Genomic DNA, 26861 nt, shown 5'->3' with positions numbered 1-26861 from the left:
CGTTTAAGAGAATTTATTCAAGTGAGTCTGTTATCTTGAATGAAACTGTAAGAGTTCATACGACTTTAGAGCCAGATAGTTGTTTTCTCAATTATTTTAGCTGGACACATGTCCCAGTTCAGCAGGAGGGACCAGCTAACCCTGTGTGGTGGTGATCAAACCTGTGTATTCCACCCCCTCTATTCATTCCCCAAGGTCAATGGGCCATTAGCAGCAGCTGCCCAGGGAGCCATTATCACCTTCACACCCAGCCTGAGGGGGGCGGAGCTGCTAATGGGCCATCAACAGCTCAACACCCCCTGGCTCCCAGAGTTAATCACCCATTGTGTGAGTCCCCGCCCAGGGGGAAGGACTGGGTGCTCCCTGAGGGTACATAAGTGGTGGGTAAGAAGACCTCGGGAACTTCTTGTCGGATCCAGAGCAGCAGCAGGACCTTGACAGGAGGAGATCACCGCTCTCGCCCAGACCACAGCCCTCGCCTGCACCAACAGGTTTTTCATTTCCTTTTGCTCTGGACTTGGGGGAACCACAGGGGTCTCAGCACAAGGGCAAACAAACCCCCTTGGGTTTGTGCCCCAGGACACTGGGTTATACTGCTGGGGTTTTGTGAGTTGAAAGCAATTTCCCTTGTGTGTCAGTGTTGTTATTGTAATATTATTATTAAATTTTAGCTCTGACTTATAATCTCTCTCATGGTGAGTTCATTTCCCCTGCTGGTTCACCTTTAAACCAGCACAACACATCAAAACAAAAACTAGAACCAAACTGGAAGATTGCACCAAACACAGAGAACACTGCCATGCATTGTGAAAGCTTCCTGACTGACATCCTTTCCTCCTTGATCTGGACTGATTATCAGCCAGAGAGCACCTTTCTGAACTTCTGTGTAACTCATTCCTCACTTCCCATCCAGCTCTGCCAGAAATCTGCAGAGACTGCAATTAAAACCAGAATGGGAGCAAGCTGACAAGGCTGTGCCTTCTCATACACCAGTGGTGATTGAGCTACTTGACCTTGCAGCAGGTTGGAAAGCTGTTTTATGGGACTCTTTACGGAATGGTGTTATTTTCTGAGCAGAAATTTATCATTCATGTGATGCATTGATGGTTGTGAAAGGGTTTGGGCTGTGATGTCTAAGTTCAGAACTCAAAAGCAGCTTTGAAAAGTGGACTTTTTCAGTGGTCTGTGTTTGTAATCTGCTAAATATGAGGCAGTATTTACATCACAATAAAGCTTCTTTGTAAGGCAAGACACCTTCAGGCTGTGCTATAGAAAAGGCACTTGTCTAAATCTGCATTTCTCTGAATTACCTTAATTTGGGGAGAGGATAATTCAACCTCCAACGTTAACAGCTCCCCTGGAATCCTGTCAGTGCCTCACAGTGTTGCAAGGTGTGGATGCTTCAAACCAGACCTTCCTGTGGCCCAGACTTGTTCTGCTCAAGTGCCCGGTCTGAGCCCTGAGCCTCACAGGATGGAGCTCCCAGGGAAGGTTTAGTGAACCACATCAACCAAAATACCTGGGAATAGCCACATCAGGCCAGATGCTGTGGAGCTCACTCTGCTGTGTGGGGTGGCACCACATCCGTGTATATTTAGGTGTGGTTTTCTTCAAATGGATCTGCTGAAGGACTTGGTGCCATATCCAAACCAATTACATGAGGGAATGGGGAATACTGGGACTTTTGCCTCCCTGAAGTTCTGGTTTCCTATTGCACTGCCATAGCACCAACACATAGTGATGGAGATGGTGAGCATGTGGCTCTGGGCATCTGGAATGTCACGACAATCCTGCAGATGTTCAGTTTTGCTTCTGTCAGGATGGGTGGTTAGGCTGAGTGGGGTAATCCAAAGTGCATCTCTGCTAGAGAGAATCATGGAATGGTTTAGGGTGGAAGGGACCTCAAATCCCATCCAGTCCCACCCCTGCCATGGGCAGGGACACCTCCCACCAGCCCAGGGTGCTCCAAGCCCTGTCCAACCTGGCCTTGGACACTCCCAGGGATGGGGCAGCCACAGCTTCTCTGGGCACCTGTGCCAGGGCCTGCCCACCCTGACAGGGAAGGGATTCCTTCCCAATATCCCATCTATCCCTGCCCTCTGGCAGTTTGAAGCCATTCCCCTTGCCCTGTCCCTCCATCCCTTGCCCAAAGTGCCTCTCCCTCTTCCTTGCAGGCTCCCTCTGGGGTCTGGATGGCCACAATTAGGTCACCTTAATCCATTTGCAGATCAGTTTGGGCCAAAGATCATCATCAGAACTCCCTCTTCACCCCTTTTTTTTTTTGGTTTTGCAGCACCTTTGACAGTTCCTGCCTCCCTTCAGGCTGGGGAGCTGTAGAGCTGTGCTGTGCTGAGCAGCATTTGGCTGCCCACCTGCTCCCCCTCAGTGTGGAACCATCACAACTGGCCATGGGACAGCTCTGAACTGATCACTGGACCACGGCAAATAAGCTGTCCTCATCAGTGTGTTCTGGTATATATTTAACTTAATAATGTGAGCAGATGGTCATTATATTGATTCCTGAAGGAAGGGAGGAAGCTTGGTAACCTCAGGCTGAGCATTGGAGTGGGGCAGGATGCAGGAAAAAGGGACAGTTTTGTCCTGTGTGGGCTTTATGTGCCTGTTTTGCTTGATTTTGTTTATTTTCTTTTTTTACAAGTGACTGCTGTGAACAGGAATAGAATCAAAGCTGGTTTAGGTGACTTGTCAGGTCTGTCTGTGTGGTCATTTCCCTGGAGACTGGGACTGTCAGTGCACAGGCAGGATGCTGCTGGAGTATTTGCACCACTATTGGTGCTAAAAAGGGGGGAGATGGGAAGGCAGTGCCTTGGGAGAGTTGGCAAACTCCTCACTCTGCTGTTGCTATTCAAGATGACAGGTCTTGTGCAGGGAAAATGTAATATTTAAGCAGTAGTTCTTCAGTAAATTGTCTTGCAAAAAACAGCTCTGTTTAAATCTCTCCCCATTTAATAGGATCTAACTGGATATTTAAACCAGTAGCTAATGCCATAAAATATTCAGCAACTCTTCTGTGTTAGCTAAACTGGGAAGTTCACAAATCCCCAGCCTGGATCAGCTCACAGGAACAGCTTGCCTTGCTTATTAATTTTGCAATTTTCACATGAGAAATTCTGTGTGCACAAGAACATCCTCTTGGAGCAGGAGCTTAATCTCGTGCTTGGGTCCCTGTTCCTCCTGGTTGCTGATTAGCTCTGCTGTCTTATCAGTTTATGTCATAGTATGTGCCTATAAATTGACTTTGCAGGGAAGAGGGAATACGTTTGTCTTCACAGATGCTGCTGTTTCCATGGAGATGAAAGGACCAATGGCCTTTTCTTGGTTTGGACTGTACTACAGTGAGCAGGCAGAGATGGTGCATTCGAAAATGCAACATTTGGGGCTTTGATATTCCAGGCTAAATATCAAAGGAGAAAGCATATTGTTTTTTCTTGGTGATGAAGTTGAATAACAAATGCAGCTTTGGGACTGGTTGGGGAAGCAGCAAGCAAGCCCAGCAGGACTGTGAGGACAGCGTGGCTGCTTTGTACTTGCTAAACCTCCTCTCTGGGAAAAACCTTTTGGCTTGGCAGAATACAAGCCTGTAGAGCCTTTGGGTTTATCCGATGCAGAGTGTGATGCTGGTTACATCACCAGCTTCCTTCTCCGGGATGCTCCTCCGGGGCTGAGCCTGCAAAAGCTGTGAATGTGATTTTTTTCCCCATTTTTTTCTTTTTTCTTTTCCTTAAGAAAGAGCTTTTCTACCTCAGGTTGCGTGACAGAAAACATACCCCCCAGTTGCACCCCCAGTCAAGGATGGCTTGCAGGAGGTGTTATTTGTGAGTACCTTTTCCTTCTTCATCTGTCGTCACGTCTCTGATATCTGTGTTGAGGATTCCAGCAGTGGGAGTAGAGATCAGTGTATTGTTTGGTAGGTTTCTTTCCATGAACCATTTTTAGGGTGTTACCTTCTCTGGCAGATGAATGGTATGTGTGTTGGAAATGTTGAGATGGTGTTTGTGCTTATGGGTATTGAAAAATAAAACGTAATCCAGTGAGTAGTGTGTGTGTTTAGCAGTGAAAAAAATGAGAAAACCCTCCAGTTTGCATCCAAGAAGCAATGCAAGGTGCCAGGAATTCTGTCTGTGATGAGTCAAGGGTCTCTCTTCCATTTTGTCTGAATGCTTTGTCATATTAAAGTGTAATCTGTCTTTTAAATACAGAAACCCTAATAGTAGAAGATGCAAGGCAGTTTCAAGCGATATATTGATAAGGCATTGATTGCTGTGGGTTTGTTGGTTTATATATGCTTGATCAAAACCTAAAGGTGCATTAATTGCCTGTTAATATTAATTTGAGCAGTTTCTCCAGGATTACAGTGGCAGGAGTTGAATATTCCACGGGTGTGCTGCTGTTCAGCAGCTCCTGCCTGAGCTGTCACGTTTGCACAGAGCTCAGAGCTCAGCCATGTCCTGTTTGTGGTGGCACTGCCAGGTTTGGATGGAACCCACACAGGTGGTTCACTCTAAAACCAGGACCAAAGCAGGCAGGACATGCCATGGACGTGTCCTTTCCCAGCTCCCTCCCATTCCGGGGGCTGCAAAATGCAGGGGTTTGAAATGGCTGTGGCTGCTGTTTGCTTTTCTGCCCCCTGGGTAAAGATCTGCTCCCTTCAGGGTTAAATGAAAGCAGCTGAATTGGCAGCTGTGCCTTTGGGGGTTATTTCTGTAGTGCCTCTGAGGGTCCTGATGGGAGTGAATCTGCTCCATGTTCAGGAGCACCATCCCCACACAGGCAGAGGAAATCCAGCCATTCAACAAACTGCTCAAACACAATAATCAAAGAATATTGGAACCTGCCCTCAAGTTTTCTTAACCCTTTGTGTTGTGCTGAAAAGATGTTAAGTTGAAATGTTTAGAAATGAAAATAATCCTGAAAGTGGCCATAGGAAGTTGAAATAAGAAAAGTAAACTCAGAGAACAGGTTTCCAGGTCTCCACGGAGCAGCTTTCCATGGAGAGCTGTGTGTTTGTACCTGGGAGAACAGTTCTGTTTGGGTTGCACTCCATTTTCATTTGGGTTCTGGGATTTGGGCATTCTGCAACTCTCAGCAGGGGCTGGAATTTCATACAGTGCTTATTGTGTGCTGGGAAGGGATATTCAATCCCTGTGTGTTGCTTTCTTTGACAGGGAGGTTGAAATCTTATTTATAGAACCATCTTGTGCAGTCTCTTCCTCTTTGCTTACACATTTAATACCTTGTACCTGCCTCAGCACGTTGGTGTGGAAAATCAGGGATGGGCTCTGACCTCTCCTAGAATTCTGTATTTTAACTCCTATTTGAGAGAGTTGGTGCTGATTGTTGAAAAGATGAAAATATATGCAGGGAGGCTTTTTAAGAACCAACTCTTAACAACACATGAACGCAGAAAATCTTCATGTTCTCTAATTGTTCTGAATACCGAAAATGTATGTTCAACAGTTACATACCCCAGTTTTTCAATGCATGAGGAAGTTTTGAGATGAAAGCTTAAATACAATATATCTGCCAATGTTCTTAGGATATATATTGCCATTAAAGGCTCTTTTTTAAGATAAAAATACTTTTCTCTGCTTTAAAATGTAAAAAGCTGGCCTGTTGCTGTTCTAAAACAAACTGAACAACAATGTCACCTGCTTGTAAACGTGCTTTGGAATGGGAGTTGGAGTTCCTTGGGAGATTCTGGGACCTCATTCAGTGATGTGGGAAATACAGAAAAGATGTGGTGAATATATCCATCTTTTTTATTGAATCTCAAAGCCATTTTCCTTCTGTCACATGCAGTTTCACATCTCTTTGCTCTTAATTGCTGCTTTTGGACTGTGTGTGGGTTTTCCTACAGATTTTGAAAGTGCCCAGTGAGCACAACTGATCCAAGTGCATTTTGTGTCCTGTGGATTATTGTGCATCACCCTTCATCATAGAAGGCTTTGTAGTGAGACTTAATCAAAAGGGAAATAAATGTTTTTAATTATAAGCATCTACCTATGAACAGTCTTAATTAAATTCCCCCTCGTTCCAGCCAGGGCAGGATGAGGCTCCCTGAGAACTGTGCAGGGCTCTTGATTGTTTGGGAAGGCTGTTACTGCATTTTCCTGAAAAAACCTTCATAATGATGATTTATAATTATCTCCAATGTTAATGAGCACTGTGGTCCAGGAGGGGCCAAACTAACAGCTGTTCCTTGGTTAATATTCTGTGGCTGCACTGGTTTTGTCCCCCAGGAGATAATTATTTTCAGGCCCCTTTGATGGAGGGGAGGTCACTGAGAGTGTCTAATGATTCCATTGAAAAATCCAGCTGTGGCCACTTGAGTTGGGACTCCACAAAGGGAAGTATTATTCCAAACAAGAACTCTCAGTCTGCCTTTGTAGAGCAGCATGTACAAATGCTGATATTTAATGATTTTGATGACAAGCAAATTCCATGTATTCAGTGGTCTGTGCTCCAGCCTGTATGTGCTGATCATTCAGAACTGCAGGTTTTATTGAGCCTCCGTGGTATCTACTGAAAATATCTTTAATTTCTATTAGGAAAAAAGTTGTATTTCGTAGTGTTTTTAACTAGTCTGTAATTATTGCATGGAAGGGGACACCGAAATGTAAGGAGGGAGGTGCCACCAGAGCAGGTCTGTGACACATGGTCATGTTTTATGATCTCTGGGTGATTTCCTTGACCCTCAGACTGCAGTGCAAGGGTCTTACATTGGTGTTTGCTGCCCTGAGTTGCCTTGTTGCCTTCCTGGGATTTATTGTCCAGGAAGCTTTGGACAAAGAGCCATCTCATGTGAGAGAAATGAGGGGAACAGAGGTGTGAGCTGAGGCTCTTTCAGGGTGTGCTGAGCTCTGCCAAGCACACAGGAACTGTAAGGGCTTGGCATAAAAGCATAAGGGCATTTCTTTTCTATAGTTGCTGTGTTGGAAAATTACTGTCACTAATAACAACACTGTGAGAAAACACAGAATTTGCTCTGTGGCACCACAGCCTTTCTTTGACATTTTTGGCTGCAGACTGTGGGACATAAAGTGGGATGAACTGAACAGGAAGCAAGAGGAGGTTTTTCAGTGCTGCTTCCAAAGCCCCAGTCACACTGCCCTGGATGTTTTGGGTGAAGGTCTGAGGGGTGAAAGATCTTTGGTGGCAGAACAGCAGGAATTTGTCCTTGCAAATGTGACTGGGTCTAATCTGCTGAATCACCTCACTGGACATGTCCACAGGCAGCTACAGACCTGGGCTGTGAGGAGAGGACACGAGCTGCCAAGTAGAACTTCCTGCTGCTTTCTCTGTCTCCCTAAAAGCAAGTTGTCCTGTGGACTCCGTGTGTTGATTCTGAAAGCCCTTCTAACACATGAATAAACATGTTAATTAGCAAGCATTTAGCTGGAGTCCACGTGACTCTGTATTGTTAGTACTTCCGTCACCTATTTGGAGATCTGTTTAATTTTATCTCAAATTTTGTTCCTCGTTAAAGAAATTGTTAGATTTATTAAACAAGAACAGGGCAGACTTTACTAGTTTTTAAGTATAATTTTTCTAATCTCAGCTGTAGCCATAACTCTGGATTGACATAAGAAAACAAATTTCAACTGTAAAACACTGTTAGTCTCCAACAGGATAAAATACTGAGAACTGAAAGTATTCCTTTGATGAGCTTGAAGGCAGGAATCCAATCAAATAAACATTCTTAGCTACCTCAGGTGACATTGGAGTGAATGGGCTTAGGTAGGGGCTGAACTCACCTGCCCCTTTGCTACTTCCAGGCTAATTTTAGAAGGGGCAGGTAGCTCATTTCAGAAGGTACACCCCAGGCTGTGCTGGTGTTACTTTCCCCATGTACTCCTTGAAATATGCACCTTTGGGAAAAAGGCACCAGAAGAAAGGGAAGAGTCATGCCAGATGGAGGGGAACAGACTGTGGTTTGAGACAAAGAGGAGGAACAGTGTCTGAAAGTCCTGTGGCTGTGGAAGGTGCAGCAGCTCAGGTGAACAGGACCCTGTCACCAGCCATGGCAGAACCTTTCTGAAAGACAGCATTTCCTCAGCTCTGCTCCTGGACCAATTTCACCAACAGTCTCAGCTTCTTCTGTTTTCATTGTGTAGGAAGAAGTTCCAGTAATGATTCTGTCAACCTACTCACGGGTTTGCACATGCTTCAAATTAAACAGCAGCAAAACAAGCAAGGGGTGGCAATGCCATCCTGGGCTAAACAGGGTGTGCTGCTCAGAGCGAGGAACACAAAGCTCCTCCAGGCTGCCAGCACTCCCCTGGGTGCTGCCCATGGGCAGGGCACAGCAGATCCTGCCAGGAGCAGGGACCAGCTGGGGGCACACTGGGGAGCACAGGAGAACGTGTTAAAGCCAAAGTGATTCCAGGTTAACAGCCTCATGGTCTCTTCTCTCATGTGGTTTGAAACCAACAGTGAAAAAATAGCCTTTGGAGTTTGGGAACCTTGTTGGGGATTGTAAGAGGGAATGGAAAAAGAATACAGTTGTGGCTTTATGTGATGACCAGGGATCACTTTCTTTCTGTTTGTACAGCTGAACAAGACTCTAGAACTGAAAGAGTAAAAGGAATGGTCATTTCTGTTGCTGCTGGATAGGGCAGTGCTGTTAAAATGAGTGGTTTCTAATGGCAAATGTGATGGGACTTCTCCAGAAGGAGAACAGCAGACACACCACTCTGGCTCTGTGTTCTTGCTGGATTCCTCCTGCTCTGTTGGTGTCGTGAGGGGGATGTGTGTCAAGGGTTTGGGTGAGATTTGGTTGTGGTTTTACTGTTCCAGTCTGTTCTCACAGGGACTTTGTTTAAGAATTCCCAAGTGTTGCCTGTGTGTGAGCCCCTGGGGAGAGCTGGAAGGAACTTGGCCTGGAGGTGGGAGGCTCCATGGCCACTGGGATGTTGTGGTTCAGAAACTGGAATTACCAGAAGAACCATTCATCAGTTCAGTCCTTAGTCTTGTGTTGGTGCTGAAGTACCTGTGCTCTATTTATAACCTTAAATCTTCTTTTGAAGAACATCCTCTAGAGATGTAGAAACTGAACTTAACACAGTCAAATATCCATGAGACTGTGAACAGCAGTGATTAATTCTCCTTCAAATTATTGATACAAATTTCTTCTGATGTCTTGAGGTGGTAAAAATTAGTAAATGAATTCTAGTTTGAATGTTGAAGGCTATAAAGTTTTAAAAAATAATTAAAAAATAAAACCAAGCAACCAAAACAAAAAAAAATACCACTGGGATCTTGACATTTTTCTGGTCTGTTCCAGAGCAGTAAATGAATGCAAGTACTGCATTAGCAGGAGACTGAAGGCACAAAATGCCTCATATGAATCTTAAATTGCACCAGCAGATTTACCCAATTGCTTTGGGTAAAATCAGTATCAGTCTGAGGCTGTAAAGCCTGAGCCTCACTGTTTGTCAGGCTGACAGAACGTCAGTGAGTGAGACCTAGAGGAGTCCAAACACTGAGTCAAGATATCCCTGACTGTTAAAATTCAGAGCAGAGCCCAGCCCTGGTGTTTGCTCTGTTTGTGGCCTGTCTTTGAACAGCCTCAGGAAGGGCTGAACCCCAACATGGTGTGTTGAACCAACACCTGTGGCACCTGAGATGCTCACGTGGAGCACAGCACTGACATGTGGTACCCTGACCACAGCCTGCAGCTGAACCTGTCACCTGTGCCATCTCCTCCACACCTGCCTGGCACTTGGCACTGCCCAGGGGCAGCGTATTTGGTGCCTGACAGACCTCTGGCACTCCTCATTTGCTGTCAAGGTGACAGGACTGTTGTGTTTCTGCTGCACCTTTGAACAGAAACTCGGAGCAGTTGAGCTCCTAATCCCAGTCCTGTGCAATGGGTGAGTACAAACCTCAACCAGGATGACAGGGAGAGCTCCTCCTTTGGTCAGGCTTTGTTGGAACCTGGGAAGGACAGGGCAGGACAGATCCATGGAGCCTTGTGGGCAGATCCTTTTCGGAAGAGCCTGAAGCAAGCTCTGTTCAAAGAGCTTTGTTGAGCAGAACTGAATCCAGAGAGATCCTTTCCTACTTTCACTGGTCTATTCCTCTAAAGAAAGAGAGAGATTTGTATAGAAAAAGAGTGGTGGGAAGAGAGTCTGGGTCACTCTCCTACTAATTTCCTCCTTTTGCTTCTACTGGAAAAAAATGAGGTGTCCCAAAGCAGCGAATTCACCCATGGGACCAGTTTCCCTGCCCAGTGAGAGACTTGTGCTGTGCATATTTAGTGTTCCACCCCAGCTCTGTGGATTGTGTGGAGCAACTTGTGTGCGCTTTTCCATGTTCTGGCTGCTTTTATCATGGTCCACCAATGCTTTCAGTACATTTTCCATCTTTCTTTTGAGTTGTTCTGGCCATCCTTCCCTCTGGTTTGAGTGTGCCACCATCAGTGGTTGTGCCCTACATTAGCAGGGGATGTCCCAGGGACTGAATTGTGTTGCCCTTTCCAATAGTTCAGGGTTATTTACAGCAGTTCCCACAGTTGCCCTCTGTAAACAGAAATACCAACCTGGCCTGGCCATGAGTTGCTGGCACACTGTTGGCAACAGGAATCAGGACAGGCTGACCTTGTCTTTTTTTCCAAAGGATTAGGAACTGACTTCTTCCTGAACAAAGCCTGGTTTCTTTTTGCTTTACCCCTCCATGTGATCTTATAACAAAGTGACCTCACAGGATTCACTTTAAGCCTCAGGGATGTAGGAGAATCAAAATCAATCTTCTGGGGCCTCTGTCAAGACATCAAGCAAAAGATGAGGAGGGGGGAAAGTGCATTTTTGTGCGCACACACACAGACACACAGACATGCACAGACACACACGCACAGACACGCACAGACACACACACACACGCACAGACACGCACAGACACACACATACGCACAGACACGCACAGACACACACACACACACAGACACGCTCGCGCACAGACACGCTCGCGCACAGACACGCTCGCACACAGACACGCTCGCACACAGACACGCTCGCACACAGACACGCACGCACACAGACACGCACACAGACACACAGACAGACACACACAGACAGACAGACACGCACACACAGAGACACGCACACAGGCGCACGCACACAGGCGCACGCACACAGACACGCACAGACACAGACACGCACAGACACACGCACAGACACACACAGACACACACAGACACGCACAGACACAGACGCACACAGAGACACAGACACAGAAACGCACACACAGACACGCACAGACACGCACACACAGACACACAGAGACACAGACACGCACAGACACACACAGAGACACAGACACAGACAAGCACACACAGACACGCACACACATACACACACAGACACGCACAGACACAGACACGCACAGACACACACAGAGACACAGACACAGACACGCACAGACACAGACACGCACAGACACGCACAGACACAGACACGCACAGACACGCACAGACACGCACGCACAGACACGCACACACAGACACAGACACGCACAGACACACACAGAGACACAGACACACACAGAGACACAGACACAGACACGCACGCACAGACACGCACGCACAGACACGCACGCACAGACACGCACAGACACGCACAGACACGCACACACACAGACACGCACACACAGACACGCACACACAGACACGCACAGACACGCACAGACACGCACAGACACGCACAGACACGCACAGACACACAGACACAGACACGCACACACAGACACGCACAGACACACACAGAGACACAGACACAGACACGCACACACAGACACGCACAGACACAGACAGAGACACAGGCACAGACACACACAGACGCACACACAGACACGCACAGACACGCACAGACACGCACAGACACGCACACGCACGCACAGACACGCACGCACAGACACGCACGCAGACACGCACAGACACGCACAGACACGCACAGACACGCGCACGCACAGACACGCACGCACAGACACGCGCACGCACAGACACGCACAGACACGCACGCACAGACACGCACACAGAGACGCACAGACACGCGCACACACAGACAAACAGACACGCACGCACAGACACGCACGCACAGACACGCACACAGACACGCACAGACACGCGCACACAGACACACAGACACGCACGCACAGACAAACAGACACGCACGCACAGACACGCACACACAGACAAACAGACACGCACGCACAGACACGCACACAGACACGCACAGACACGCGCACACAGACACACAGACACGCACACACAGACAAACAGACACGCACGCACAGACACGCACACAGACACGCACAGACACGCGCACACAGACACACAGACACGCACACACAGACAAACAGACACGCACGCACAGACACGCACACAGACACGCACAGACACGCGCACACAGACACACAGACACGCACACACAGACAAACAGACACGCACGCACAGACACGCACGCACAGACACGCACGCACAGACACGCACGCACAGACACGCACGCAGACACGCACAGACACGCACAGACACACGCACACAGACACGCACACACAGACAAACAGACACGCACACACAGACACGCACAGACACGCACAGACACGCACACACACAGACACACAGACACGCACACACAGACACGCACAGACACGCACAGACACGCACACACGCACACACACAGACACGCAGACACGCACAGACACGCACAGACACGCACAGACACGCACACACGCACACACACAGACACGCAGACACGCACACACAGACACGCACAGACACGCACAGACACGCACACACGCACACACACAGACACGCAGACACGCACACACAGACACACAGACACGCACACACAGACACGCACAGACACGCACAGACACGCACACACGCACACACACAGACACACAGACACGCACACACAGACACACAGACACGCACGCACAGACACGCACAGACACGCACACACGCACACACACAGACACACAGACACGCACACACAGACACACAGACACGCACGCACAGACACGCACACACGCACACACGCAGACACACAGACACACAGACACGCACACACAGACACACAGACACGCACGCACAGACACGCACAGACACGCACAGACACGCACAGACACGCACACACGCACACACGCACAGACACAGACACACAGACACGCACGCACAGACACGCACAGACACGCACAGACACGCACAGACACGCACACACGCACACACGCACAGACACAGACACACAGACACGCACGCACAGACACGCACAGACACGCACAGACACGCACAGACACGCACAGACACGCACACGCACGCACAGACACGCACACGCACGCACACACGCACACACACAGACACACAGACACGCACACACAGACACACACAGACACACAGACGCACACACAGACACACACAGACACACACAGACACACACAGACACGCACAGACACGCACAGACACGCACGCACAGACACGCACAGACACGCACGCACAGACACGCACAGACACGCACAGACACAGACACGCACAGACACAGACACACACAGGCACGCACAGACACAGGCACGCACAGACACAGGCACGCACAGACACAGGCACGCACAGACACAGATACGCACAGACACAGACACGCACAGACACAGACACGCACAGACACGCACAGACACGCACAGACACAGACACGCACAGACACAGACACGCACAGACACGCACAGACACAGACACGCACAGACACAGGCACGCACAGACACAGACACGCACAGACACAGACACGCACAGGCACGCACAGACACAGACACGCACAGACACAGACACGCACAGACACGCACAGACACAGACACGCACAGGCACGCACAGACACGCACAGACACGCACGCACAGACACGCACGCACAGACACGCACGCACAGACACAGACACACACAAACACAGACACACACAGACACACGCACACACGCGCACACAGACACACGCACACACAGACACACGCACACACAGACACAAACACAGACACACACAGACACACACAGACACGCACACACAGACACACGCACACACAGACACAAACACAGACACACACAGACACACACAGACACGCGCACACAGACACACGCACACACACGCACACACACGCACACACAGACACACACAGACACACACAGACACACACAGACACGCGCACACAGACACACGCACACACAGACACACACAGACACACACAGACACGCGCACACAGACACACGCACACACACGCACACACAGGCACACACAGACACACACAGACACACACAGACACACACAGACACACGCACACACAGACACACACAGACACACGCACACACAGGCACACACAGACACGCGCACACAGACACGCACACGCACACACGCACACAGACACGCACACAGACGCGCGCACACAGACACGCACACAGACACGCACACACAGACACACACACAGACACAGACACTCACACACACACACACATCCTCTGGTAACAGTCAGGTTGGATGCTTACAAGTTAAATGAGGATTTTCAGTTTAATGGCTACTTCTTCCCTAGGTCCCCATTCAAAGAGCAAGGAGGTATTGATTTTTCCATTTTATGATTTCCTAGAAGAATGCTGTGTCTTAAGAAATTTGATTAGGTAGATTTATCATGGAGGCCTTGCTGTGCTAAGCCTTTGGTTAGAGTTTCCTGGCACAAACACTAGAAATGCAGAGACCTGTGCTGGGTGTTGCTTAAAGATTTCCTGAGCTCTCCTTCAGATGCAATACCTTGTCTTGTTTTGCAGCTCCTGTTTGTTTTCAGTGAAACAATACAAACCTAATGATCTGGGGTGCAGCATATCTTGGAGTAAAGCTTTTATTTATTTTTTCCACATTGTGAAAAAATGGTAGCAATTAAATGAGTATTGCACAGTTTGGAATATCGTTTTAAATGTGGGTGAAACTTGGATTCTTTCCCATTTTCAAGTGGTGTATTGCAATATGTTTGTAATTGCTGGGCTTAAAGAAATGTCCATGTCCATTGCATTGTCCCTCCTCATGTCAGAGCACCGTGTGTGTAATTCCATTACCAGAGGAACAGCTTGACTGGTGCAGAGTAAGGAATTCTGAGGCTTCATTTCCATGGGAATTCCACCCCTCAGTGTTGGGGTCAATCCCTGCACTGAAGAGTTGGACTCCATGATCCCTGTGGGTCCCTTCCAACCCAGAACAGTCTGTGATTCTGGGTTTAGGCAAGGCAAAAACCAAATCTTCAACTGGCATTTTATCTGAATCTCACAACAAACCCTGGATTCTCATTGCCGCAGTTCATCCCTTCGATGTGTGTATTTAAAACATTGCCCTTTATTTCCTGGGATTCCCAACCCACAGCTGTACATCAAATTCCATCCAACCTCCTCATGAGTTTCCAATGTTGGCACCTGCCCTTCCCTCCAAAGCCCCTTTCTAAACACTTGGTGGTTTGACTCTGTGTTTTTCCTTGTGTCGTAGGTCTTTAAATACTCTGCACCAGTTTTGCTGTCCTGCTCCATTGTACCATTCCCAGCTAGCTGTCCCTGCCACACACTCAGAGTACAGGTAAGAGTAGACATGGGCCACCCACTTCTCATTTGGGAGGAGAGTTCTAATGGTACCATTTGACATGAGACAAGGAATAGTAGTTTAAGTTCTAAGAAAAAATCAAACAAACAAATAAAAACTATTTGAAAAAATACGCAATATTTTTAACATCTTGTAGGGTAGTTCTGAATAGAACTGTCACTGTAGTGAATCCTTCTCTCAGGCACTCTGGAATTATGCAGTAAAATGAGTGTCATGTGCTTTCAGAGGCAGGAAAGGGAGGGAGAAGGCAGTTGTAGGTTTAGTTCTCACATAATAAATATATTGAAATATTTATGTAATTTATGTAGGATACTGATGATGCTCTGAGCAACACTCATTTTTTTAACCCCTGAATATTCCCTGTCAGAATCCATGTGTTGTGGCACTCTAAAGGTTAAGGGCACAAACTGCACAGGGCTCAGTACTGCCCTTTGATTTGAATGAACAAGGGCTTTTTAAGCACACCCAGGCCCTTGATGCTGAGCAGAGGCTGCCCTGAATATATCAAAAATGTATCTTTTCCAGCTTATAATGCTTCCTGTAACACAGCTGCCTTTACTTTGTGTTCTCTTTGATCAAATGTGGAGAGCAGCAATTACAACTCATAGTCCAATTCATTGGCAGTGCCAGCATTTATTTTAACATCTTCCAGGAGCATCAAAGGGCAGCTAATCTAACTAGGAATGTGAAAACTGTTAAGAAATCATGCATGCCATGAAAAACACTGTCTTCAGTTATTTACTTCTGCTCTTAGTGATTAACCTAGTGATAATTGCCAGCTCATGAATAACATTAATATCACACTATTGGAAGCCTGGTGCTGAAAAATCAAATAACTTTGCACTGGTAACAAGGAAACAGAAAAGCAAACAATGAATCCTAAATCTGTAAATGCATAGACATATTTCTGGTTTGAATATTTCATCCCTTAGTTATCTCTAACCATGCATGCTTGGCCTCGTCCTGGTGTTTTATGTTGCAGCATCTGTTTGTGTGTCTGGTTTTTTCTCCCATCAGAGCTCCTGGTTTATTTGGTGGTAGTGAATCCATAGTTGAGTTGAGAGAGAACTTAATATTCCTTTGGTGAGGAGCAGAGCCTGAACACTATTAGATTCCCTGCTTGCCTTTTAGTGAGACTTTTAGTTTTCCTTTGGCCTTACCTTCCAGTGCTTTAATTTTAAGGATCTTCCTACAAGGATGTTGATGGGGAAACCAACTGTTTCTTGAATGTCTCAGTATCTTGCTCCACATAGGGTATTACTTTTATCAGTAATATTTCTTCTGAAATTAAAGTTTACAGCAGCATAACTTTGTGCTTAAAAAATCCTAGACTTCTCTAGGTATTTTGGCTTTCTGTCTTTGTGCAGGGAAAACCCAAATGCCCTGAGTGTGGCTGGATGTGCAGAGCACATGCAATTTTTAGGGTGCCCAAACACATGCCATGAGGTCTTCTGTTCTTTCAGGGCTGGGCGCTGGGAAGGAACTCACTGTTGGCCTTGTTTGCTCTTGAGGAACTTTAGGGTCAAGGGGACCTTTTCACTCCCAGCAACTCCCTGACAGGAAGGTGGACCAGGTGGGGGTCGGGCTCTGCTCCCAGGGAACAAGTGACAGGACAAGAGGAACCAGGGGAGGTTTAGGTTGTATTTTAGGGAAAAAATTTTCATATAAAGGGTTGTCCAGCCCTGGCAGAGCTACCCAGTGCCAGTGGTGGAGTCCTCATCCCTGGAGGGATTTTTTCAATGCCAGGTAGATGTGGCACTTGAGGACATGGGTTAGTGGTGACCCTGGCAGTGCTGGGGAATGGTTGGACTTGATCTTGAAGGGCTTTTTCAACCTAAATGATTCTGTGATTCTATTGGTGGCTCCTTCTGTCACCACTTGTGAAACCTCCTGTGGAGCAGCTGGCTTTTTGAAGGACATCAGGATCCTGGAGCAAGCCCAGCAAGGGGCACCAAGGTGTCTGTGGGCAGAGCACGAAGGAGGAGAGCTGAGGGAACGGGGGCTGCTCCCTGACTTCAGCTCCTTCACAGGAGTTGTCCTTGACAGGACAAGGGGAATGGCTTTAGACTGAAAGAGAGTAGGTTTAGGTTGGAGATTAGAAAGGAGTTCTTCCCTGGGAGGATGGGCAGGCCCTGGCACAGGTGCCCAGAGAAGCTGTGGCTGCCCCATCCCTGGGAGTGTCCCAGGCCAGGTTGGACAGGACTTGGAGCACCCTGGGCTGGTGGGAGGTGTCCCTGCCCATGGCAGGGGTGGCACTGGATGGGCTTTAAGGTCCCTTCCAGGCCAAACCATTCCATGATTTTATGAATAGGAGAATATGGAAAAGGTGTACCAGTCTCTTCCAGGAGAGGATGGGACAAGAGGCAACCAACACAGATTGCAGTAAGGAAAATTCCAGTTGGATACAGGGCAGGGAGAGAGGGGAGTTTGGCCATGATGGTCGTCAAACACCAGAACAGAGGCCAGGAGGGGAAATGGGCTCTGTGTCTTCAGCAGTGCTCACTCCATTGGGCACAGCTTGAGCAACTGGCTGTGGTTGGCCCTGCTCTGAGCAGGACCTGGCCCAGAGATACCTCCAGAAGGCCCTTCTAACACCAATAATCCATCATCCCGAAGCACTCTGTTCTTGGGAAGGGAACAAAAAACAGCTGCAAGTTTATTATGTAAAATTTCCTTTCAAATTCCACAGCCATGTCAGTGCCATCCCAGGCAGTATCCTGCTCCCAAAGGGGATGCTGTATTAAAGCCATGGAACAACTGGTTTGGTTTACCCCTAATTTAAATTTCTGAGTCTGTTCTGTCCAAATTGACAGCCCTGCAGATGGAATCTCTGAGGCAAGTGCAAGTCATGCACCTGCTTTTGTCCAGGACCTGCCTGTGGGGATCCTGTTGCTGTGAATGAAAATGAGCTGCTAGAGCACTAACAGGATTGGGCTTTGCATTTCCACATACACTTAATAGTATTAAATTTAGCTTTTAGTCCTCCCATTTCTCAATTTATAAATAGAAATCATTAAAAACAAGACTAACAGACGTGGATGCTTTGGTCGGGCTTCAGTTTTGAGACTTTATTTAGAAAACACGCAGAGGGATTAATTTTGTAGCCCAGAATTAAAAATTAAATTTGCTCTGAAAGAAGCAATTAATGACTGCACTACAGTGAAATCTGGAGCATCTCTGATTTGCTGTTAGCTAATTGCTGGATGTTTTAGCCACTCCAGCAGTTTTATTTCCAGTCGAGACGATCTTTGGCATCTGTTTTGAATTGTTAAAAGGGAATTAATGCATTTTTAATAACTGCAGCTATCGCAGTAATCCCTCACTTGCTCAGTTTACAGTGTTCAAAATAGACAGAAGCAATACAATAATCTTGTATTCTCCTATTACAAGCAAAGTCCTGGGAAGCCTGAGCATAATTCCGGCTAGATATTTGTCTGCGTTCCAGTTAGTCCATATGCCTCCTCTGCTTGCTCTTTTTGGATTATTTTGGTTTGGAAATGAAAAGCTATACCAGGAATGTCTGTAACTTGGCTACTCTGAGTGCCTTTCCCTTCCTGCCTCCCAAAGCAGAGCCTTAACAGCAATGTCCTCTAGTCTGAGGCTGCGAATTCCATGAGCTGCTCTGGATTTGTTAGTGATCCGTTGAGTGCAGGTTTTGCCTCTGGTGTGAAGGGCAAAGGAAAAGAAATGGTGCTCCACCCTGGAGAGGCTTCCAGAAGTAGAAATCCAGGTCTGGAGTCCTGTGCTTCAGATGCTGAGCCTCTTGCTTGTTCCAGCCTTCATCATCATCATCCTCTCAGTGGCCTCTCAGCAGGAATGGGAGCAAAGCCAAGCCCCAAAGGGACAGTGGCACCCAGGGAAGGGAATTCCAACCCCTCTGCTTTTCCTGCTTGAAGGACAGTCTGTTCCCAGCATTTCCTAAACACACCTCCTATGGCTTTAAACTGAAAGACAGTAAGTTTAGGTTGGAAATTAGGAAGATATTCTTGTCTGGGAGGGTGGGCAGGCCCTGGCACGGGTGCCCAGAGAAGCTGTGACTGCCCTGTCCTTGGGAGTGTCTAAGGCCAGGCTGGACAGGGCTTGGAGCAACCTGGGCTGGTGGGAGGTGTCCCAGCCTATCCAGGGGATGGAGCAGGATGGGCTTTAATGCCCCTTCCAACCCAAACCATTCTGTGGTTCAAGGCACATTTTTAACAACTTTCAGGTGAAACTTGAGCCCATCTGTGCAGGGGGGAGGTGCCTTATCCCACAGACATACCCACCCCTCTGGGCACCTGAGGTGTGGAGTGGCACCTGAACCTTCCAGTTCCTCAGCTGCTCACACCTTCCTGAGGCTCATGCACAGCTCAGGACAGCTCAGCCCACCCCTGGAGATGGTCCCTGCTCTGCTGAAATGAGGGGGTTTGGTTGGATTGGTTTGGGGGTAGTGCCCTGCAGCCCTCATGCTGCTGTAGCTGTTGGGGTTGGGGTGGTGGCTGTTCCTGTTCCAGCAGGAACCCACAGGGCAGGATCTCATGAGGAAACTGCCATGCTTGGGGATACACAGCCATTCCTCTCTGTGTGCTGGGCATGGATATGGAACAGGCTGACAAAGGCAACTCCAACTGAGACAGATTTGCTTACCACTCATGTCTGAGCATCTTTTCATCTGATGTGTTTATTTGTAACTATGATTTCCTCATTCTGATCTGCATGAAATGTTGGCTGTCACTCATTCCTTTCTTCATCGGCTTTCCTTTCCATCCTTCTAATCTCAAATTAGAAGCCCTTATCATGTCCAAAGACCATTTTTAAAATCGTGAAGCTAGAGATTTTTCTTTTCTTTTTTTTCCCCAGTGAGACCTGTGAAAACAAAAAGATAATGCAAAGGATGTTATAATACCAAAGAAACCCCATCATTTTCTTGCAGTCTCTGCCTGCTTAATGTTTAATCAGCACCTCTGGGAGGTAAAACCATCATTCTGAACATACTGTGCTTGTGTGAAATTTTAATGTGGAATCTTTGTTTCACCAGGTAATGTTGGCTTACATGCAACAAACCACTGCATGGACCATGAGAGAAGGATTGATTGTGCTATTCCTTTTTGTCTGCGCCCCTGGAGCTGTTTTGCCCCCCTAATTCTGGTTAGCACAGAGGCTTATCCTGCAATGCTCCCAAGCTGACAGATGCTACTTTCTTGTATTAGAGTGGTTGGTTTTTCTTAAGTCTTCCCAAGAGCACAGTAGGAATTCTGGCACACCAGGCACAGCCAGGGAAAACTGGGAGAACTTTTGGCTTAAATTCCTGAAATAAAATAACCCTCTTTACAGATAAATGTGGTACTTGGAAACCCTCAGTTTATTTTTTTCCCCCGCTGATGAGCACTGTACTCTTACCCAGGCTTAGACACAAAGGAAATACTTCATGTGTCCTTCATAGAAGCTTCTCTAGAGACATCCCACCCCATGCAGCAGAATCTCTTCCAGTGATTAGTCACAGGTGAATCTGGAGCTGCAGGAGCTGCACTTCAGAATCCTTTGTACTACTGACATGATTATTTATTGACTTTTTCTACCAAAAAAAAAAAAGGTTGACTAGGAATCTAATTGCTGACTGAACAGCAATTGCCTACCTGTATAACTCAGCACATTTAAGCCCTTGAGACTCTCTTTAGAACATTCAGAGACTGAAAAGTTTGACATTTCTTTTTCAACCTGAGCAAAGGAGTGAGAGCAGCATCACTCAGAGCAGCAGCACAGAGAGGCAAAATACAGATGGACAGAGCCAAGCAGATCCAAACTGCCCAAATCCCACCCTAAGTCTGTGTGAGGTTCAGCTGATTATGTAAGGCATCTGTGCTCAGGCCCCATGGCAAGGGAAAGCTGGCATCATTATGGCAATACTTGTAATTTTCCACTTGATGCCTACGTGATGTAGGGATGGACAGAGGGAGAATTGTGTCCCTGCACAACAAGCTGTTGGAACACAATTGGGAGCTGCCAGAAGGGCATGGAACTTACTATTTGTTTTCTGGATTTTCTTGTTTTCCCTCCTTCGTTGTGTTCCTTTCCATCCGCCTCCTTTAGCTTGTTATTTAGTTTCAAGGAAATGGCCCCTGGGGGTTGTTCTGGTGCAGAAGTGGCCTCTCTCCAGGCTCCTGCAGAGCCAGCAGCCCTCCTTTCACCTGCCATAAAGCACATTCTAGCATTACAGATGTAGGTATTCCAACCTGCTCCTGCTTGGGAGCACCATTCATGATGCTGGCAACTCCTCCTGGGGACAGAGCTCTTCCTTCTACCTGAAGGGGGGAGCACTGAAGTGCAGACTTCTCCATCAGCATGAAGGGGAATGTGTCAAAACACCTGTGGAAAGTTCTAAGCATGTTAAAAATAAAGAAGCCATGGCCATGTAGGCTGGGTGCGTATATGACTATTTAATGGAAGATTTCTTCTGGGTAAATTGCCAGAAATTGCCCCTTCAGAGCAGCTTTTGCCTCAGAGTTTAACTCTTCTGTGGGCTGGAAGTCCTGTCTCAGTTGGAAATGGGTTCATTGGGTGGTGCTTGCAAAAAGTTCCAATATTTGTGGGTTTAAAAACAGAACCAAAAAAACCCTCAAGCTTAATTTTCCTAATGCTGTTGCCTGTGATTCTGTTCCTCTGTCTCTCTTCCTTCTTGCCCCCCTTCCTTGGCAGGGAAGATAGTGTTCTGCACCAGTTCTGCTGTCCACCTTCGGGGTCTAGTAGCCCATCCTCGAGATAACAGCGAAGCTGCTGAGTGTGCAGGTGCTCCACCTGTGTAGCCCACCTGTCCTCTCCTCTCTTACTGGTGTGTATGGACTGGCACTTGCATGGATGCCCCAGGATTGTGGCCTGGCACTCTGGGTGATGCAGGAGGCACAGGCAGGTGTTTGTGCCCTCAGCGATCTCTCCAGGCCTCTCTCCAGCTCTTCCTCCTGCCCAGTGCTGAAAACACACTCAAATTGTAAACAAGGACCTGAAATGCACAGTTTATTTTGAACTAAAATAAACAGTACCATAAGTCCTGGAGTGCCCTGTGAGTTTTGTTCCCGTCTGCAGGTGGCTGTGTGGTGTGAAGGGCACAAACTCAGGGGATTCCTTCCCCCTGAAGGCTGAGGATGTGGGGTGAGAGGGCAGCTGCTCTGAGATCTGTATGAGGCTGTTTTAAAGGTCCTAGAAGTTTATTTCAAGATTGGACAGACACCAATACGTGCCATTTTATGGGTATTACCCTTCCTTCCTTGTTTGGTGATTATTCTGAGGAACCAGCACATTTCTGTTGCAGTAGATCCAGATTACACCCAAAGCTCGGTCTTCTCATCCCCTTTGCCTGTGTTGGTGCAAGTCTTGTACCAAGCACTAGAAAGGCCAGGGTCATTGCTCATGTACTTCTGGTGCCTAATCAGTGATTAGGTTGACATTGAAGGAATGAACTCAGACTTGAGCAGCCAGGGAGTGTGACTGGATAAATGAGAGCATGGCCAAGGTCCCACTGCCCAACAGACACCTGGTTGATGCCATCCTTCCAGACACATCCCGTGCCTCTGAAATAACTGGAGAATTTCTGCTGGTTGGATCTTCCAAACTGAAAGAGTCCAACTGGAACAGGGAACAGAATGTCCATTCAGTGGCATTTACTACCCTAAAGAGTGCAACAAAGAAAAGCTGGAAGAGGGAGGGGGGAAACCCTGTGAAGTCTTTGTTGCTGTCTCGAATTAAAATATTGCTCCACACTGTCTGGAGCTCATGTAAAGGCAGAGGTGTTTTGGTGCAGGGTGAAAAGCAGGTGTTTGTTTGTAGTTGTATGTGACTTTGAGGGTGGGATAAAAGGGGAATCATCAGGATCAAGGAAGGAAGAACTGTGAAGACAGCCTGAGGCTCACTCTCATCCTGAATAACGTGGTTTTTTCCCCCAAAGGAATCCACATAAAAACAGAATACAGGTTATTTGATTTTGTGTTAGATTTGATCTGCTGTCTCTCTCCTTCCTGTGAAATGTTTTCTCATGCTTGCCTTGGCTGTGACTGTGCAGTGGCCCAGGCCTGGGAAGCGTTTCTTTGCAGAAGGATAATCTGCCTTCCTGATTTTTCAGGTTTCTCCACATCCCTTATGCTCACTGCAGGCTACAGACCCTATATGGCTACTGCTGTTCGTTGGGATTGAATATTCCTTACTCTCACGTATTTCTTAATCACTTTTTATTACACATATATGAAGAATCTTCATTCTCACTGTAAAACTTTAAAATAATATATGCAAAAACTTCTGTAGTTTATTATGTCCCTGGAAGTGAGCTGATGTTTACCAAGCAGGGTAAACATTGAAATGTTTCTCACAATTTGGGTCTTTTACAGTATAATTAGGAGTTTCTCTGAGTTGCTTCCCAAAGATAGAAATAGTAGGAATTTCTGATATTTTGACTTGCTTATCTCCCTTCCAGACATAAACAGTGATTAACTCTCTCCCCTCAGTGTACTGAGCTCTGGAGCACTATAATTATTCCCTTCAGAGGGGAAGATTTGTCCAATCTTTCAATAACTGTGTTTTATCTGTGTGTGTAAAGGGAAACAAAGAAGCCAGACTGCTATTTAACCGTGCAGATTAAACTCTCAGCCCCAAGTTCCAGCCCTTTTTCCTCCCAGAGACAGCAGCTGATTGTCCTCAAAGTGGTTGCAGTTAATGATGTGTCTCAGGAGAAAATAAAGTCAAAGCCTGACCACTGGCATTGGCTGTTACAGGACACTACCATGGGGTGTTTTCTATCCAGCAGTTTTCCAATTAAGGGTAAATAGTGTCATTAGGAGTTGCTGGCATTTGAAACATGTTGAGTTCGTAGCCACAGTATCATTAAATTGTGGCATTTACTCTTGGTGGAGCACAGAGAGAAGCTGGCTGACCTTCTCTGAGGCACTGGAAGGCAGAAATGCAGAAGTAAACATTTTCCTGTTTGAATAAATCATGGCTGGCTAAATAAAACATGCTGTGAAGCTCAGGGTTTAGCATCCAGCCTGGCAGGGGCTCTCTTAGTTAACCAGAGTTAGCAGTAATGACCTAAATGCTGCACGTTATTATAAAACACAGACAGGCACCAGGAGAAAAATTCCCTCCTTCTTCTGAGTCCTCAAGGAATTTGCACTGTTTCTTTGGAGAGTGAAGACCCTTATTGTGCATTTTGGTATGGAAATTGAAGTCAAAATGGCATTTTTATTATTTTTATAGACTCGTTTTCTTCTCTGAACTCAAAGGGCTGAAGAAAAGCTGCTGCTTTGGAGACCAGTTGGGGAACTTCTCCTTTGGCACCTCAGGCACTTGCAGCATTTCAGATCAGGCTGTTTTGGCTTTGCTCTGCGATGTGGAGCTCTTTGCAAACACATTCAGCACTTAACATGGTTTTGTCTAAAGTAGGTGGGTGAGACTTCAGTTTTCTGTTATTTTCTGCACATGTATTAGTTTCTCTCCGGGACTGATTGTGGGAAGTCGTTCAAACAGCTCAGAGCAGCGTGTGTGGACACTTTGGGCTGCAATGGGATGGAGTTTTAGGCACAAAAAACCAAACCAATTCAACTGTGATAAACTGAGAGAGACTCATCTCCCAGAGTAGACTTTGGGGAGGTGAAGCTAAATATTGTGTAATATGAGGAAAAGAAATAACACCCTGAGAAATGTAACAGGGTGTAGCTCTCAAGCACAACTGCAGTCAAGGTTTGCATCTCTCCCCTTTGCACCCACCAGCTGTGCCAGGGAACACCGATTGCCACCATTCCAAGCAACTCCAGATCCATAAGGAGCTTGAATTAGATAATAATTTGTGGCTGAGGATGCTCCTTCCTTGAGCAGATGCCTGGGGATGGCAGTGCCAGGGGAATGAATGAAGCAGCACTGAAACAGCATTTGAGGTCATTGGCAAGAGGTGGGCACTTGTCCCTGCCTGACCAGGCTGAGCTGAGTGCCCTGTGCAACCCCCACCCACAGCCTTGGGGACACAGGGCACCTCATGGAATATTGATTTCCAAATGGAGCAGCGCTATCCCTTTGACCCGCAAATAGCGACCTTTCTGAAAACGTAACTCCAAAAATGTACAGCCAAAGACGTGTGGAGGTTCTCTCCCCCTGGCGGGTGGGTGGATGGGTGGGGGTGTCGGAGCGTTCGGGGCCGCAGCAATGGGCTGTTCCACGCACTGGTTACTAGAGGGAGCTCCAATCCTGCCGGAGCTTCCCGTTAATCCCTCCTGATTCCCGTGGGCTGGTTCCCTCCTGAAAAGGAGGGAGGAACCCCGGTGGGTGTGCTTTTGCACTCTATGGATATATATGCCACATGCCCTGCAGCCAATGTTGTTTATTATTTTATAATCATTACCCTAAATGTTGGTTATAAATTTACTCATTTTTAGCCATTTTCTTGCTCTGCCTCCACCTTTCACGAGCTGTGATGCACAGTAAGTGCCAGGGAAGGAGGGGGTGTGTTTAACAATCCCTTAAAACCACACAGAGGGGTTTACATCCCACAGTCTGGGGGTTGTCTGGGAAAGACGATGAGAAGGAGACAAACAGCAACACCTCCACCAGGCTCCAGGAGGGTTTGACAAGCAGCTGATCCATCAGCGATGTCTAGGAGGTTTTCAAATAAAGAAATTGGTAATTACTGTTTTAGAAAGGCATGAAACGATGATTCTATGGATTTCAGTACTGCCAGATAGATGTTCCTGCTGTCAAAGCAGCAGAAATTCTGGTTTTACTATTCTACCTCTACTGAAGTTATTTGTAAGAGCTAAGGGTAGCACACTTGTATTTACACAGTTTGATTTCTGAACCTTTTCTCTCATTTTTCATGGTATGGTTTAGTGGGGGGAATTCAGGCAAAGATTGGAGTTGATGATCTTGGGGGTCTTTTCCTACTGTAATGGTTTTGTGCTTTGGGTGGGTTTCCCATTTTCTGTGGGACCTGTCAGGGCTGAATCACGTGCACAGTCAGAGCCCTGAGCGACTCAGGTGAACATCCCCTTTCCCTCCCCTGCTGCTCCAGGAAGGACACTTTGCCTGCCTGGCAAAGGGGAAGGGGCTCTGCTGACGGCTGGGTCACCCCAGGGTGCCCGTAGGGTCCAGTTCCTCACTGGCATCAGGGAACACTCGCTGTGATGAGCTGTCAGAAATGGAGAGAGAAAGAGAGACAGAACTTTGCTGAGCCCATCCACTCCATGAATGAGTTCAGGGAGAGGTTTTTCTGGCTGTGGCTGGAT

General features: G+C 47.3%; 1 protein-coding gene across 9 annotated transcripts in view; it reads left to right on the top strand.

Annotated features, from left to right (window-relative positions):
• IQSEC1 (IQ motif and Sec7 domain ArfGEF 1) overlaps positions 1-26861 on the top strand; it is a 356985-nt gene that overhangs the window by 154407 nt on the left and 175717 nt on the right. For 4 of the 9 annotated variants that reach the window (XM_071550974.1, XM_071550984.1, XM_071550973.1 and 1 more), the window contains exon 4: positions 15517-15603. The exons of 3 other annotated variants lie outside the window; for them this stretch is intronic. In XM_071550974.1, coding sequence (XP_071407075.1) covers positions 15517-15603 — 87 coding nt within the window. Of the gene's footprint in view, positions 1-3381; positions 3837-15516; positions 15604-26861 lie in introns of those variants that run through there. 2 more of the 9 variants (XM_071550978.1, XM_071550983.1) reach the window with 2 other exon arrangements.

This window comes from Pithys albifrons, chromosome 3, assembly GCF_047495875.1.
Source record: "Pithys albifrons albifrons isolate INPA30051 chromosome 3, PitAlb_v1, whole genome shotgun sequence".
Taxonomy (NCBI): Eukaryota; Metazoa; Chordata; class Aves; order Passeriformes; family Thamnophilidae; genus Pithys; species Pithys albifrons.
Note: the sequence above shows the minus strand (reverse complement) of the source record. Positions and strands in the feature narration are given on the sequence as shown.